The following is an 18,023-nucleotide window of genomic DNA, read 5'->3' as shown; positions in this document are numbered from 1 at the left end:
GAATGAATTTCAGTAGATGGCGCAAGAGACGCTAGCTCTTTATAGCAGGGCTATAAAGAGCTAGCGTCTGGAAGATATCTGGAAGATCGTTAATGTAAATTAAAAAGAGTATGGGGCCAAGGATAGAACCTTGAAGTTACAGGATATGAAGAAGAGTGTGGTCCATTGAGGATAACATTTATACTACGATTGGTAAGGAAGGATTCAACAGTCTTAAAGATTTTACTTGATACACCCTAAGAAGAGAAATTATGGACCAGACCATGCCAAACTTTATCAAAGGCTTTAGAAATGTCAAGAGTAATAGCCTTAACCTCTCCACCTTTATATAATGCACAATAAAACCTATCAGTTATTGTTGTTAACAAACCAGCAGTAGAACGAGAAGATCGAATTCCATATGATCAGAAAGTAAGTTATTAGATTCAAGATGAGAGATTAAGTGTTTGTTAATTGAAGATTCAAAAACCTTGCTTATGATAGGAAGAAAACTAATGGGATGGTAGTTAGACGAATCAGATTGCTCTCCAGAATTTTTGAAAATAGGCATAACAGTTGCCGCTTTTAAGCAGGGTGAAAAACAAGACTCTAATAAGCACTTGTTAAACAGTTTTGATATTATAGACAAAGTATAGACAACAGCTCCAGAGAACACTTCTGCAAGACTATAACAGGTATGTTATCCAGACCACAAGCTGTAGAAGAGTCTAAGCAGGAAATCATTTTATTATGTATTTTGAGTAAATGTAATTTACTCAATAAACATTGTTAAAAAGTTAAACTATGTTAACGAGTAAACTGAAAATAAAAAATGTCAGATATGTATTTTAAAGTACAGTGCATTTTTAAGTAAACTTATGTATTTTAAAATACAGTATTGTAATTTAATTTAATCTGAAACCACATTAAAAATCATTTTAAGTCAATTAAATCAATTAAACTTTATCTTTATAAAATATTCATAAAATATCTTTAAATCAAACAATATTGTTATAAAAAAAATAATAAAATTTAAATACATTGTCTGAAAAAAAAAAAAATTCTTATTTTAAAAAGCTTATACTTATTTAAACTTATAATTTATGTATTTCATGTGTTATGAATAATTTCTTAAATTATTCATAACACACAACATTATCGACTTATGTTTGCTTTCTCAATAGTTTATGGGTGAATTTCTTAACAGTCAAAAAAAAAATAAAGTCAAGAAATAATCGCTGGGGACTAAATCCGGAAAATATAGTGAATGGGGAAGCTATTTGTATCCCAATTCATGCAATTTTGCCATCATTTTCATCCACTTTAAAAGTTTTCATTGACACAGTGCATTGTCTTGGTGAAACAACACTTTTTTCTTCTTCAAATAAGGTCATTTTCCCATGATTTCTTCTTTCAAAGGCTCCAACACCTTAATGTAATAGTCGCTGTTGATGGTCTGCCCCTTCTAGAGATAAAAATTATTCTACGTGCATCCCAAAATACAGATGCCATAACCTTGCCAACCGACTGTTTTGTCTTTTCACATTTTGGATTGGGTTCGTCGCATTCCACTCAGTTGACTGCCGATTTAACTCTGGGGTGTTGCGATGGAGTCAAATTTTATCCATTCTCATATACCAACGCAAAAAATTGTCTTTATTATGGTTAAACAGCTTAAAACACTGATCAGAATCATTAACCTGTTATTGTTTTTGATTGATTGTGAGTTTGTGTCTTTTGTATGTCCAAATATTCATGCACGATATGTCCAACACGCTCTTCCGATATCCTCAGAGTCTTTAAGGTCATTTAAAATTATTTTGTGGATTTATTTTATGTTTTTGTTGGTAACAACCTCTTTTGAGCATCCACTGTATTCAGCATCATTTGTGCTCACACAATTATGTTTAAAATCAACAAACCATCAACAAATAGTTGTTTTCAACAGAGCAGAGTCAAGATAATATTCGCTAAGCCAAGTTTTTGTTTGGACAGTATTTTTCCCATCAAAAAATGATGTTTTATTGTTATATCTTTTTTCATTTTTTTTAACAATAACAAAAGTTCACTCAAACACGTTCAAAAAAGTTCACTTCAACTCACAAAAGAATAGTCTGATTTCTGTCAAATTTATATATGTTTTGTTTGAAAGTTGGTACAAAGTGAAAATAATATGGAAGCAATAATCCATGTGCCATCTATGTGTCAGTCCCAGGACTTATCAGCCAAACTGTTAGAAAGTTTTAATTTTTTAACATTGCTTTTGTGTTTATTATTTTATTGTTTTATTGTCTTATTTTTTTTTAAACTTATTAAAAAATAAAGTATTATTAAAAATAAGCAAGCTTGAGTGTGCGTGTGTGCCACAAAGTATTCACCGATGTTAGACAATAATAAATTTTATTGTAGAATAATGAGTTCTAACAATTAAGTTCACTTAAAAAAAATAGTGCATATAAAAAGCAGTATTTCCAGCCAAAAATTTAAGTCAAGGTTTTTTGGTATATGTGAAAAGCTTATTATGTGTAGATTACTATGGTAAAATAAAAAACAACAATATTTAAATTTAGTTCAACATGGGAAGCAAAAACAAACAGATAATTCAATTTTGAGTGCCAGGATGGTATCCAAGGAGATCCCAGAGGCCCTTGGAGTCCATAGAAACATAAGGCATAAAACGGCGGGTTGTGCCTCAAATAGCGGAAACAACTGTGTTGTTGCTAAAGATAAATAAATTAAACTTCCAGAACACTTATGAAATTTTTAAAACAAAACAGCCTAGTCAGGTAATGATTTTTGCAGTCATTAATTCTGATGGCTGAAAAATGCCTCTTGTGTTAGTGAAAGAAGGTGAAAGACTGAACGCTAGTGCTTACATAAACATTCTGGAGAGTCATGTTAAGCTTTAGAGAAAGATAACCTATGATAAAAATGGAAAGATTGTGTTCACCTATAATAGAGCACCGTGCTACACAGTAAAAGACAAATGCCAGGCTTGAAAAAAAAATGCTGAATTTCTGGCTGAAAACCTGACAGCCTTCTTAACTCTCCAGATGTTAACCCTCCGGACTATTCAATGTGGTCTAAACTTTAGTCAGATGCTTGTACAAAAACCCACACAAACACTATGAAGACCTCCTTTGTCAAGGCCTGGGATTGTATTTCGAGTGAATACATCCAGAAGACATATCATGGATTTAGAGGTTGAATTGAAAAAATTATTAAGAAAGAAGGCAGCCTTTTTGAATAAAATACATTAGACATGACAAGAAACAATTTTTATTTCATAAACTTTTTTGTAAAAGGATGTTTTTTTTGTAATAAAAAATTTGTCTTTTCTGCTCTATTTGCATTATTTTTTATTATGCACCCAGTATATTGATGAAAAAAATTTTTTTATTAAATATAAAATTTTAAATATAATAGAAACTTACAAAGGAAGCAGTTCGTGAAACTCTTTACAACTTGGTATGTATACATCCCCAGGGCTAAAAAAAAAAATCAATTATGCCATTGTAATAAAATGAACAGGTAATTATTACAATGCCTCGTAATTACCTGTAATAAACAAATTTTACAAGTGCATTTCCAGCACATTCACGAGTTCTATCAATTTTTTCTGAACACTGTTGAACAAGATAGTAAATAATTTTCTTGCATCTAAAGTAATAGTATGACTTTTCATTTAAAAAAAAAAAACTATTTAAAAAAAAGATATATACAATAATTCTACTTTATTAAAACTTTTCCAAACTTACATGTCTTTTGAAATACAAAATCCAGTACTTAAAACAAGATTAGAAAAGTCAACTAAAGCTGACATAGCAGATTCACGAACCCTAAATAAATATTTAATAAATATTTAATTAATAATATAATTTTTAATATATATAATTTCATGAACTTAAATAATGTACTATGTGTTATTACTTTCCTAAATTAAAAATTAGAAATATATATTTTTAAGCAAAATAAAAAACCTACCAGGCTCCAACATCTCCTCGACTATCCACAGTATAATCTTGAAGAGCCAAAAAAAAACATTCATACAAATGTTCATAATCTGTAACATCAACCAAGCCTACCGTTTTACAAATTCTGTGGAAAATTTAATTTAAAATAAACTATTATTTCTGATAATATTTATTAACCTAAACTTACACTTTTTGTATATTGTTATAAACTCTCATTTTCAGTAATAAAAGTTTATTTAAAAAATTCTTACTTTACAATTGCACTAACTGAATTCACTCTGGCTTCAGCAAATACACCATCATTGACTTTATTATTTGTAGTTAAGCTAGATTGGATAAGCAAGTCCAAAATTTGATTCACTTGTTTAAGTAGCATAAATCTTGGTAAGACTCCTAATGCATCAGTAAAACCCATCCTAGTAAATAAATCTATTAAACAATTTTGTACAAACTCTAGTCTTACTTACTCAAGTCTTACTTTGACCTGAGACTTAAGTCATACACACGAATGCAATGAATCAACATGAGTAAAATCTGATATTTACCGAACAAACTTATTCGAAGATTGTGATTGTAAGCAGATCTTTTTTAACAACTCCTCTAAAAATTAAAAATTTTAAATTCAAATATAACAAACGAATTCATTCATTATAATTGAATTGTTTTTAAAAAAGATTTTGGTATCTAAGTAAACAATCCAGTAGTATAGATGCCGTGAAAAGTATCACTTCTGCTACCTTGAATTTTAGAATTTTAAAAATTAAAAACAATACAACAACAAATAAAACTTACCATGAGAATAAACTAACCATGATAAAAAGATAACTTACCATGAGAGTATGTACTTGTCTGCAAGTATTGTAAACAAAATGGTGGAAGAGCTCTACATGCTGCATTCTGCATAAAAATCATTAGTATAAGTTTCGATAAAATAAAATAAAAACTTTTTAAAAAATTTCTTATTGCAAAGATAACTTATTTGCAAAGATTTAAAAAAACAATAAACCTAAAGAATAAACTTTGATAATATAGAATACAAAAATAATTCTCTTCAACTATTTTTCATGATAATTCACTTCAACTACATTTCATGATAATTCACTTTAACTACATTTCATGATAATTCACTTCAACTACATTTCATGATAATTCACTTTAACTACATTTCATGATAATTCACTTCAACTACATTTCATGATAATTCACTTCAACTACATTTCATGATAATTCACTTCAACCATTTTTCTTGAAAATTCACTTATGTTTATCACTATTACTTTTCTAAAGTTGATTAAAAAAACTTTAATCAACTTATAAACTGTTTGAGTAACTTAACATTTTAAGAGCTTTTACTAACTTCCGAACTGATTGAGTAACTTAACATTTTTAAAGCTTTAACTAACTTTCAAACTGTTTGTGTAATTTATTGAACTAGTAATAACTGCATTGTAAAAATTTAATTGATAAAATAAAAAGCAAATTTAATTGATATTTATTACAACTTGCTAATAATTATTAGCATATAACATGCAATTTTGAGTGTTAAAGGCATTACTTCAAAATAAATTTAATCAAATATATAAGAAAAACTTTTGCTGTCTTTAAAACACACAAGGAATGTATTGCCATTAATAAAAAGATTAATTAAAAAATTAGTATAAATACAGCACAATATCTCAAATACTTGAGGTGGTACAAGCTTGTTTATGTCAAGCAGAACAACTATTATTGCTGCTTCCTGCCAGCCAATTCATATAAAGTAGAAAAACTATTACTGCTACTGTCTACCTATATTGATTGACATTTAATAATGCCTAATAGCAGTTGTACAGAATTTCAGAAGGAAGCATTTGTAAAGTCAAGTTAAAATCTAGTAAAGAATTCACAAATAACACCAATAAACTCAACCCCTAACTAAAAGGCTACCTCAATGACATTAGGCTAAGCATATATTTACAAAACCAATAGTTGCTTTATTTCATTCAAAAAATGGCTTTAAAAGAGGACATTACTAATTTGAAGAAGTTTGTAAAGTTGTAAAGGGAGGATTATTATTAACATGTTACTTTGTAACAATTTGTTTTTACTTTATTCTATTATAATTTATTTTAATATTTTTTGATTTATTTAACTAATCAGTTTTTCACTATTTTTTGTACTATAAAAATATTTTATCTGATCTTGTCTTAAATACCAGTTTAAATATTTGATAAATTGATAAACTTTTCTAATGCACAACATTGCCACACTAAATATATGATACATCACATAATACCAATCAACTCATATGTAAAATAAAATATATTAAAATCTCTAAATAATAAAAAACCTGAACATCAACTAAGGTATGCGACAATGAATCTTCAATTACAAATATCCAGTCGTCTAAAAAAATTGTTTTGAAACAACAGCAATAAAAAAACCGATTAATGAATTAACTGTTCCATATGAAAAAAGTTATGCAAATAAAATATATCAATATATAAAAAGATTATATTAAAATATAATAGTAAACATTTCAGTAACATAAAAATATTGCACAGTGTACAGAGCACCCTCTGTACAAAAATATTGTAAATTGTATAATCTGTATAAAATATTGCACATTGGGCACCTTTGTTCAATATATTGTACAGTCAACACCTCTGTTCAAAATATTACACAGTGGGCACCTTTTTACAAAATATTGCATAGTAGGCAACTCTGTATAATTTATTGCATAGTGGGCACCTCTGTTTAAAGTTCTGTATAAACCACTGTTTAAAGTTCTGTATAAACCTCTGTATAAATTGCATAGTAGGCACCTCTGGACAAGATATTGCTCTGTGGACTCAAAGAAGATTATTTGACAAAAAAAAAAATTATATTTTTATAAAAATTATTTATTTTGAAAGCCAGAAAAAAAATTTATTTAGCTATTTTAAGGAATTTATAATTTGGAACTAAAATTGCCAAGCTTTAAAAAGTATCTTTAAAATGTTAGTAAATTAGGACAGTTTTATTTTCAAATGTTGTTAAACAGCTTAATGAAAAAGTTGTTTTTAATTCTATTTTTAATCTAAAAATAGAACCCAGTTCTAAAAATTGTTTAAATAAAAATACTACACTTTCTTTTAACCAGCAAAAAAATATTTTAAGTGTTCAATGAGTTTTCTTGTATTGCTCAATTAATAACTATGATTCTATTTTCAGAACTTTGCGCTTCGGCCCCACTGTTAGTCGTTTCATCAAAAATAGCAGTAACAAAGTATACCTAATACTGATTCATTCACAGGGATTTCAGAATAAGAAAATTTTTCAATCATATTGCACACTAAAACAAATCATTTGAAAACAGTATTACTTTTCTAAAAGAAATACAAAAAACAATTCCAGTATATACAAAATATACTCTTTCTAAAATTAAAAAGTTGAGAGACCTGCTTTTCTTAAGTGTTCTCCATCAACACCTCTAAACAAAAATTATTTAAAACAAGCATCAGGTAAATGAACATGTATGACGAAAAATAAATGAAGTAAATAAACTGTATGAAGAAAAATCAAGTTTTAATCATAGTATTAAAAAATTTTTTTTTACCTGAACTTATTGCCTTTGCGCAGCTAAATATAAATAACAACTTATATGATTGTGTACACACATACACACACACACACACATATATATATTTAAATATATGGTGATTAAGACATGCATGTTGTCATAATATATATATATATGTATATATATATATATATACATATATATATATATATATATATATATATAATATATATATATACATATATACATATATATATATATATATATATATATATATATATACATATATATATATATATATATATATATATATATATATATATACATATGTACATATATATATGTATATATATATATATGTGTATATATATGCATATATATATGTATGTATGTATATTCACATTTATATACACATACATACATACATATATATATATATATATACATATATATATATACATATATATATATGTATGTATAAACATATATATATATATATGTATATATATATATACATATATATGTATTTATATATAAATATGTACATATATATATGTATATATATGTGTATATATATATGCATATATATATTTATGTATATTCACATTTATATACACATACATATATATATATATATATATATATATATATATATATATATACATATATATGTATGTTTAAACATATATATATATATATATATATATATATATATAAATATATATATATATATGTATTTATGTATGTATGTATAAACATGCACATATATATGTATATATGTGTTTATGTATATATACATATACATAAACACATATATACATACAGTCTTAGCATCACATAAAATAAAATGATGACATTATATTGAACAAGATATCTGCAGGGATTTCAGTACATCTAGTGAAGGTTATATTAACAAATTAAAGTGAGCAGAATATACTAGTGATGTGAATTATCAAATTAAAAATTAAATTATTTTACTTACATTATTCACCAATAAATAAATTTTTTCCAAAATAGAACTCTGTAAAATAAATTCTGTCTCTCTAAAAAATAGAACTCTGTAAAATAAAACCTTTCCCTCTAAAAAGAAGTTCTTAAAATACTTATGTAATAATTTATAAAAACTTATACACCAAAAAAAGGTCAAAATTAAAAAAACAAACAATGCAGCAACAATCATAATTTAAGAAATAAAAATTTTGAAAACATAAAAGTTACATTTTTTTAGAGTGCAAATATAGTGCATACACAAGTTCAGACAAAGCTAAAATTGATCCATGTTTAGTGCAAACGTCAATGGAAGAAGTTTCCACAAGTAACAAAGGTAAAACTAAAAGTTTTTCATAAGATTAAAAACAAACTGAAAATCAACAGATTAATTATTTATCTTATTAAAAAAAAAGGCATAGGTCGATGAAATCTTTTTTTTTTTCTTATAATGAATTTAAATTCATCAACAGGTTTTAAACTTCATAAACTAATCTTTCAAAAGTTATGATTATGTAAAGTTTATGTAAAATAATAAAATTATATGTAAGTAAATAATAAATAGTAAAGCTAAAAAATAATTTTCTTGCAGTGAAGACATGTGTTTTATTTATATGTGATATGCGGTGTAATTACATTTAAATATGATTTTTAGAAACTTTGGTAAGTATTACATCCAAATTTTATTAAGATATTTAAAAAAATTTTTTTTAAAAACTTTGGTAAGTATTACATCCAAATTTTATTAAATTATTAAAAAAATTTTTTTTAAGAAACTTTGGTAAGTATTACATCCAAATTTATTTAAAAAAGATATTAAAAAATTTTTTTTTTTTTACAGAGACTTAAAATAAAAGGAGTAACCTTTGTCCATCATGTATTGAGGGGCCACATCTGTTAAGTTATGAAAAGCCACAGATGTCAATATGCGAATTTCACTATAAAAAATTATTCCTTAACAATAAAAATTGAACTTTCAAACAATTTACTACTTTCAAAAGATTTATTAATATCATTTTAACAGGTGTATATTTTATATAAGATCAACATTACAATAGAATAATGCTACAATATGACAGCATAATAACAGTACAGCAGTACAGTACAGTAAAAAAAAACTTTTAATAATTTTTTTTTTTTTTTTTGTAACAGTCATGATCAAGATTGTTCTATTTGTGTCACAATTCACAAGGTATAAAATCAACTCACAAAGTATAAAATCAATTCACAAGGTATAAAATCAATTCACAAGGTTCATAAAAGTTTCAAATTCTTCTAACAATATATTTTTTTAAGTTATTTTAAATTTCCTGGAAATTAGTTTGCAACACAAATAAAAAAAATCACCTATCCCAATGAGATATTTTTACTTTTAGAAGATGATCAATGAGCTTTGTTTTATACTCTTCAAAACCAGCCAAATAAACACTAAAATAATTAAATGTAATTATTCATTTTAATTGTAAGCAATTAAACAATCATAAAAATAAAAAAATGAAAATGTTTACCATAAATTATGATAGCAATAAGTACAATTCCCCACTGCAAAATAATCTGTTGCTGTTACAATATCAATACCATGTGGGAATGTACCCTTAATATTAATGTTAAAATATTAATACCATGCGCAAATAAAATTATAATATAGAAGTTCTTAAAATTAAAAATTATTAATAAATAATTAAATTATTAGGAATAAATAAAACTTTGAAACATTAGAAGTTTATTTTCTTAAGTTGAATAATAAATTATATATATTTATTTTCTTACTTTAAGTTGACAATAAAACATAAATATATAATATGCTATAATAACAGGTATAACAACAGAATATAATGTAACAACATAATATTTTGTGTCTTGTATAATAAAAATATGATAATATTTTTAATATAAAAATAGCAAATTAGTGTGTCTAGTGTGTCTGGTATGATGATAGTGCATTTGGTATGATACTATATCTGGAATAGAAATGATGATTGTATGTTTGATATGATAATAGCAGATGATAATATGTCTGGTCACTATTCTTAAAGTTAAATAATTATGAATAACTAAATAATGAACTTAAATGATTCAAATATAAAATATATTTGAATTGATCACATATATTTGAATTCTGTCAGATTTACTCAAAATATATTCAAAAAGTAAAAAATAAGAATTGATTTGTTAATACTACAACCAAAAATAAAGAAGTGGTGCTGTGGTACAAATATTACAACCGCAAATGCAGTATTGATGTTGTGGTATAGAACTTTGTTTTGTAAGCAAAATGAACAAAGCTCAAATCAAGGTTTGATATAGGGGTATAACAAAAACAAAGAAAAAGAATAAAAATATAAAATGGGGGGGGGGGGGGGGCAAACATATTTAAATTTAAAATCTTATATATAATTTACAAATGTATTTTCACAGAATTTATCAACTTTAAGTTGATCTTGATAAAGAACAACTTAAAATCAACTTTGGAATAACCTTGGTATAGAAAAAGATAAACACAATAAAATTTACTTGTCTTCCAACATTTTCTTGAAATGCTGCCTAAAGATTTGTTTTTCAAATAAAATTTAAAAAAATGTTTTTAGAAAAAATAAAATATTTTTTATTATAATGAAATTAAAAATTACCAAAGCGACTTGTGAACTTACCGATGCAGCTCTTCGACAACTAACTTCTCTATCAAAAACTGTCACAATTAACAATGAACTAAACAAAAAAATAATAATTTCAATGCTTATATTCACAAGAAAATAAAATTTTAATTTCTATTTTTGTTAAAAATAGCTTAAACCATATAAAAAAAAAACAATTTATTACTGTAAATAAAAAAATTTCTTTTGAAAATTATTAAAAAGAGTAAAAATTATAGATTTTTTTTAAAGAAAAATATTCATAAAAAACAAGAAAAAGAAAAACAATTTTTCTTTAAAAAAAAAAAAGAAGTTTTTTTAAAGAAAAAAATAAAAATTTTCAAAAAATTGTTACTAGTTTTTTTATATCTTTATAGTATATGGCATTTTTTTCAAGAAGAAAAAAACTAAGAATAATGAAAGAAATTCAAAAATAACGAAAGAATAACGAAAGAAATTCAAGAAGAAAAAAACTAAGAATAATGAAAGAAAAGATTACTGCCCCATGCCAAACTCTCAGTTAATCTAGCAGCACTCTTTTGCGGCAGCAGGCTTTAAGAAAGCCAATGTATGTGCTGAAGCCCCCGGCAGCAGGCTATTTCAGTGTAAAGTCAGAGATGTAATCTAAACATACATTCATAGTTATATATACATGCATAAATACAGCATTAGACAAATACACTGATGATGTCATACTAAATCAGGAAGCTACTGGGATTCGGTACATAAATCAACTATCTTATGGCCTACTGTCGCAAAGAAGTACTGCTTCATTGACTGAGGGCTTAACATGGCCCACCAATTTTTTCTTTCACTATTCTTTGTTTTTTTTCTGCTTTTTCTGAAAAATTAAAGAGTATATATATATATATATATATATATATATATATATATATATATATATATATATATATATATATATATATATATTCCTTCTTGAGAATGTTCCCAAAGTTCTCAATCGGATTCAGGTCAGGAGAGTTGCCTGGCCAATCTAAAACAGAGATATTTTTTGTTTTAAGAAAGTTTGTGATCCTTTTAGCTTTATGGTATGGAGCACTATCATGCATAAACGTAAATGTATTGTTGTTTGGAAACCATTCTTGTATTTGGGGGATAAGTTGGCTCTCTATAACCTCTTGATACTGTATTTGGTTCATCATCCCATTGACAATATAAAGTCTTCATGTGCCTTTACCACTAATAACTGACCACACCATGCAATCTGGGTGATATTTGACCATACAATGCAACCTGGGTGATGCTTTTTGTTTGGTCTTCTTCGGACAAAGGTGGCTTCGTCCAACAAGATCTCAAAAGTTGATTCGTCTGAAAAACACACCTGAAAAAATCATCATAGTGTGGTTGTAATTAAGTTGTAATGTCAACATTTAAACACTTTTTTAACAATATTTCATTTAAAATTGATAAAATATACACGCTCCCAATCTCCAATAGTCATATACTTATGATTTTTTGCCCATTGCAATCTCTTTTTTATTATTGCTGGAGTTAGCCTTGGTTTTTAGCCGGTTTGTGTGATTTTAAACCAACTTCAGCCAGCCGTCTCCTCACTGTGCGCTCTGAAACTTGTATTCCAGACTCTTAAACAAGTTTTGACAGCAAGAGGGATGATTTTTGTTTTATTTTCCAGTCAAATATCTCTTATAATTCTGTCTGTCCTGGGAGTGGTTTTACGTTTTGACCCACTCCGTCTTTTCCTTTTTGGAGAAAGAGTGATGTCGTTTTCCATTTTGTGCTTTTATTGACAAATGATTGCAAAGCTTTACACATTTTAGCAATTTTCTGTTGTGAATGCTCTGAATGTTGTAAAAGTGCTTTTACTTCTGAAATTTTGCTTGGACTTATGTCCTTACCGGTATCCATGTTTATTTTTTATTGAAATTTTCAATTACAACCTATTACACTAAGAATGTTAATAAAATGATAACTATATATTAATTCTTGCTATTTATAGTAACTTTATAAAATCTATTAAAAATAATAAAACACTTTTCACTCAAAAAAAAACTGTTAAAATATAAAAAAAATGTATGTGACAAATCAACCACGTTTTTTTTAAAACTGACAAAAATTCACATTGCTGACTTAAAACACACCTAACTTCACATTGGTCATGATTATAAAGAAATTTTCTTTTTTATTTTATTTGATATATGTCAGTATTGTAAAATCAGTTAGTAATAATAATATACTCACCTCAAAATTACTTTAAAATAACTTTGAAAACAAAATATGTGGAAAAAGTGAGGTGACCACAATATTGTGGCCAGGGACTGTATGTATATATATATATATATATATATATATATATATATATATATATGCGTATATCAGTGCGTGTATCAGTGCTATTTGACAAAAAAATGCTGATTTAAAATAAATCAATATTTAAAAAAAATCTTTTAATAAAATACAATATTAATTGTTCTATTTTTGCTTATAACTCTTAATAAACCTTTTCACTTCTCTGCCTTTTTTGCATATTTTTTTGAATTACCCACACCAAATATTTTTTAACAAAAATAATATTTCCATTTACTAATTTTTAATTATTGGTTATTGGGGTACTGTTTTCTTATTAATCTTATAATTTCCTTTTTTTATGATTTCATGATTATTTTATACTTTCTATATAATCAATTTTATTACTTAAAACAAAAACTATTACATTGTATTGACATTTAATGGTCTCAAACTTTTGAAATCTTTTTTAACAATTCAAGCAAACACAAATTGTTTAAACTGCTTAAATTGATATAATGTTCTCAACAAACGTTTTTCCCACTAATCAAAAGCTGGCAGTATTGATTATTTGGACTTTGAAAGAAATATTAACATTTCTAGTTATTATTTTGAATTCATTTTAAAAAATCTAAAGCTGTGTTTATTCCACTGATCAAAAATATTCAGTAATTTTTATCATTCTGTAATTTTTATCATTAGATATTTTTGCTTAATCAATATAACATTTATGCTTTTATTATATTTTATACATTGTTATAGATAGTTATGATCCAAAACTGTTCAAAAATGTTTATTCCAATAATCAACAACATTTAGTTGCTAACTTAATAATTTTGATTTTCTGTTTTTGGAGATATTTAAACTTTATTATTAATTTTGCCTAGCAATTCTCTCTGATCAAATTTGATCAGCCACAATTCATATTGGGAGATCAAAATATAATTTTTTCCTATTCTCCATGTATTTAACTAGAACTATTTCAATTTAGAATGTTGGAGTTATTAATTAAAAGTGGCTATGTATAAAGTTAATATGAAGACATTTTAATAGAAAATACTTCTTTTTTATGTTGACAAATTTTAAATAACATTTATTCTGATTTATAAAATACAAGAAAGCAAAAAAAAACCATTGCTTACTATTTTATTATATAAATATATTGTCTGAAAATTAACAAAAGAAAAAACAAAAATTTGTTACTTACGCAGAAATATCTAATATATAAGCACTAATTTGTTCTGGTTCATATGCTCTTGCAAAAGACCAGCATACATAACAAGCAGCATCCCGCACATGTGAACCTATGTTAAATGTACAGTTATTTTTATAGAAATTAATTTAAAATATCTTAACAAAATGCACAAGATTTCAGAAAAGAATATTAAAAAATAAAGTGTAAAAAATTAACAAGTATAGAGTAACTTTCTAATATTATAGTAAACTCGTATACATAATATGAATAACAGTAACTAAGTAACAAACACTTGCCAACACTATAGGAACCTCTTCTTTCATCATACATTAATGCCTTCAAAATTATGGGTACAACTAAAAAAACAAAAAACAAATATTAAAATTATTAAAAAGATGCATGATAAATATGTTAAAATTCTCTATGTAAAAAGGAAACCTCTAGCGGCTTGATACCTACCATCAGAAAGTCTGTTTGGAAGTAACAGTCCTCTCCTTCCAAGTTCAGCCAGAGCCAAACATCCTTAAAACAGTGGCATTAAATAATGCTTCCTTTTTTTTTAATGTTTACAAAAAATATTAAACTTATTAAATAATTTATAAAAAACAATTTTATAAATTATTTAATAAGTTTAATATTAACAAATAATTTTATATAAAAATCATTAATCTTATATAACAACTGTATTTCATTGAATTAAAAAAAAATACCACCATAAATACATACATACATTCATACCATCATGCAAACATACATACATACACACATACATACACACATACATACATACATACATACATACATACATACATACATACATACATACATACATACATACATACATACATACATACATACACACACATAAAAACATACAATCATGCAACATAACATAACATAACACACATACATAAAAACATACCACCATGCCACGCAGAATCTAATTCAGCAAAACTAAAAACAGAAGAAACAGTTAATAAAGAGTCTATAAAAAATCAAGTTGACTTAAATAGATTACATTCTTATAATACTGTAACAGCTCCAGATCATAATCAAAAGCTCCAGATCAAAAACAAAACTAACAAACAAAAAACATGAACTGAACTAACAGAACTAAAAAAAAAAAACTTACAATATAATAACATACAACAATAAACCATTAATATAATAACATACAACATTGAGAAATACTTAAAACATTATCCGATTCTTATAACAATGTAATACACTGAGGCATATTCGTTTAGACACATCAATTTTTTTCTCTTTATCTTAATTTTTTTCTATGTATTGTCATTTGATATGCATACAAGTTATTATCAAAATAATTGTTGTGTTGTGGGCTAATAAAAACCACAAAAAAAATTTTTCTATGTGTCTTTATTAACATGAGAGTATGTTTGATATACAAAAGCACATTTTTTAATTGGAATATATCTATAGACGCAATCAGGTTAATAACGGTAATTATTGATTTTTAATCACTTTTACACAAATAAATTGATAAAGTTTAGTGTAATTTGATCTTTTGCTCTGCCAGTATCATTTTTATTGCATTTTACGAAATGCTAAAAGGAAAGTATTTGACAGATGCTGAAAAAATATAAATTAATTTATATCGTGGCTCAGAAATCTCACCAGCACTTTCTATACGAGAAATAGCAAGAAAAATTGGAAGATCTGACCATGTTGTACAAAACTACATTGCAAAAGGTGACAATTACAGTGTAAAAAAAGCAACAAACGGCAACAAAGTATTAACAAATCGGCAAGTTAATCGAATTCGCTTCGAAGCAACCAAAAATAAATTGAATGCAACACAAATAAAGGATAAATTTTTATTGCCTGTCACCAATAAATATGTTGCACATATTCTACGTACAACACCAAACGTAAAGTGGAAGAAACCACACCAAAAACCAATGTTAAAAAAATACCATAAAATTCCTCGATTACAGTTTGCTAAAAACCATATGCATTGGACTCATGAGTGGCAAAAGGTTATATTTTCAGATGAAAAAAAGTTTAATTTAGATGGTCCAGACTCTTACAGTTGTTATTGGAATGATCTAAGAGGAATAAATGACCCATAAACAAAACGAAATTATGGAGGTTATTATGAAGTTTAATGGTTTGGGGTGGATTTTCTTATTCAGGAAAATTGACTCTGTGTTGTGGTTTACCTAAAATGAACTTGATAAAGTATACAGAAATGTTGGATGATGTTCTCATAACTTATATGGATGAAAACATGGACGATAATGCCATATTTCAGCAAGATAATGCTGCAATTCACACATCTAGGCATTCTATGAAATGGTTTAAGGACCACAACATTCCGGTTCTCGAATGGCCAGCTTGTAGCCCGGACTTAAATCCAATCTAGAACGTGTGGGGAATGCTATCAAGAAAAGTTTATGACGCTAAAGCAGCCGGACACCAATTTAAAACTGTTACTGAGTTAAAGTGTAAAATCCATGAAGCATGGTCCGAGATGGATCAAACTACACTTCAACGACTAGTGGAGTCAATGAAAGACAGAATTTTTGAGGTAATTAAGTGTAATGGAGGACATACGCATTACTAATTTCCATCTTTTAATGTTAAAAATATGACTGTGTCTATAGATATATTCCAATTAAAAAATGTACTTTTGTATATTAAACATACTCTCATGTTAATAAAGACACATAGAAAAAAATTTTTTGTGATTTTTATTAGCCCACAACACAACAATTATTTTGATAATAACTTGAATGGATATCAGTTGACAATTCATAGAAAAAAATTAAGACAAAGAGAAAAAAATTGATGCGTCTAAACGAATATGCCTCAGTGTATATTATAAAATACATGGTAATATGCGGTAGTGGTAGAGCGCTTGCTTGATAAGCGAGAAGTTATGAGTTTGATTCCCACCACTCCATGTTAGTACAGTGCTCAACTTAATTCTCCGCCCAATGGCCTTATTGGCCCTCCTCAAGGTTCGTGTTTCGAAGTTATAGAGTTGAGAGAGGATTGTAACCACAATTAAAGTAGTCTTCTCAACTGTATGGTCTTCTCGGCTTTGGGGAGGTGAATTAACGTTGAAAAAACAAACATATTATAATATTATAAATATTTTTTATTTTTACAGTAATTATTATTGCTAGCTTTTTTAGAAATTATTTTATCAACTTACAACCTGCAGACAGGAAAATACAGACAGAAACCTACTGTAGAAACCTATAGACAAGAACCTAAAATCAGAAATCTACAGACAGAAACCTACAAACATAAGCTACAGATAGGAACCTAAAGACAGAAACCTACAGACAGGAACCTAATGACAGAAAACCCACAGATAGAAACCTACAGACATAACCTACAGACAGGAACATACAGACAGAAAACTACAGACAGGAATCAACAGACAGGAACATACAGTCAGAAACCTATATACAGGAATA

General features: G+C 26.5%; 1 protein-coding gene across 4 annotated transcripts in view; it reads right to left on the bottom strand.

Annotated features, from left to right (window-relative positions):
• Positions 1–18,023, bottom strand: part of LOC101235701 (tubulin-specific chaperone D) — a 124,690-nt gene that overhangs the window by 21,270 nt on the left and 85,397 nt on the right. For all 4 annotated transcript variants that reach the window (XM_065803654.1, XM_065803655.1, XM_065803658.1 and 1 more), the window contains exons 18-39: positions 15,497–15,528; positions 15,034–15,096; positions 14,871–14,930; positions 14,587–14,683; positions 11,133–11,190; positions 10,996–11,025; positions 9,990–10,075; positions 9,829–9,909; positions 9,346–9,419; positions 8,713–8,824; positions 8,477–8,537; positions 7,531–7,553; positions 7,373–7,404; positions 7,207–7,266; positions 6,283–6,338; positions 4,784–4,850; positions 4,499–4,553; positions 4,205–4,369; positions 3,964–4,077; positions 3,738–3,818; positions 3,538–3,639; positions 3,414–3,467 (exon numbers count right to left, since the gene is read on the bottom strand). In XM_065803654.1, coding sequence (XP_065659726.1) covers positions 3,414–3,467; positions 3,538–3,639; positions 3,738–3,818; positions 3,964–4,077; positions 4,205–4,369; positions 4,499–4,553; positions 4,784–4,850; positions 6,283–6,338; positions 7,207–7,266; positions 7,373–7,404; positions 7,531–7,553; positions 8,477–8,537; positions 8,713–8,824; positions 9,346–9,419; positions 9,829–9,909; positions 9,990–10,075; positions 10,996–11,025; positions 11,133–11,190; positions 14,587–14,683; positions 14,871–14,930; positions 15,034–15,096; positions 15,497–15,528 — 1,563 coding nt within the window. The remainder of the gene's footprint in view (positions 1–3,413; positions 3,468–3,537; positions 3,640–3,737; positions 3,819–3,963; positions 4,078–4,204; positions 4,370–4,498; positions 4,554–4,783; positions 4,851–6,282; positions 6,339–7,206; positions 7,267–7,372; positions 7,405–7,530; positions 7,554–8,476; positions 8,538–8,712; positions 8,825–9,345; positions 9,420–9,828; positions 9,910–9,989; positions 10,076–10,995; positions 11,026–11,132; positions 11,191–14,586; positions 14,684–14,870; positions 14,931–15,033; positions 15,097–15,496; positions 15,529–18,023) is intronic.

This window comes from Hydra vulgaris, chromosome 08, assembly GCF_038396675.1.
Source record: "Hydra vulgaris chromosome 08, alternate assembly HydraT2T_AEP".
Classification (NCBI taxonomy): domain Eukaryota; kingdom Metazoa; phylum Cnidaria; class Hydrozoa; order Anthoathecata; family Hydridae; genus Hydra; species Hydra vulgaris.
This window is presented reverse-complemented; position numbering and strand designations above follow the sequence as displayed.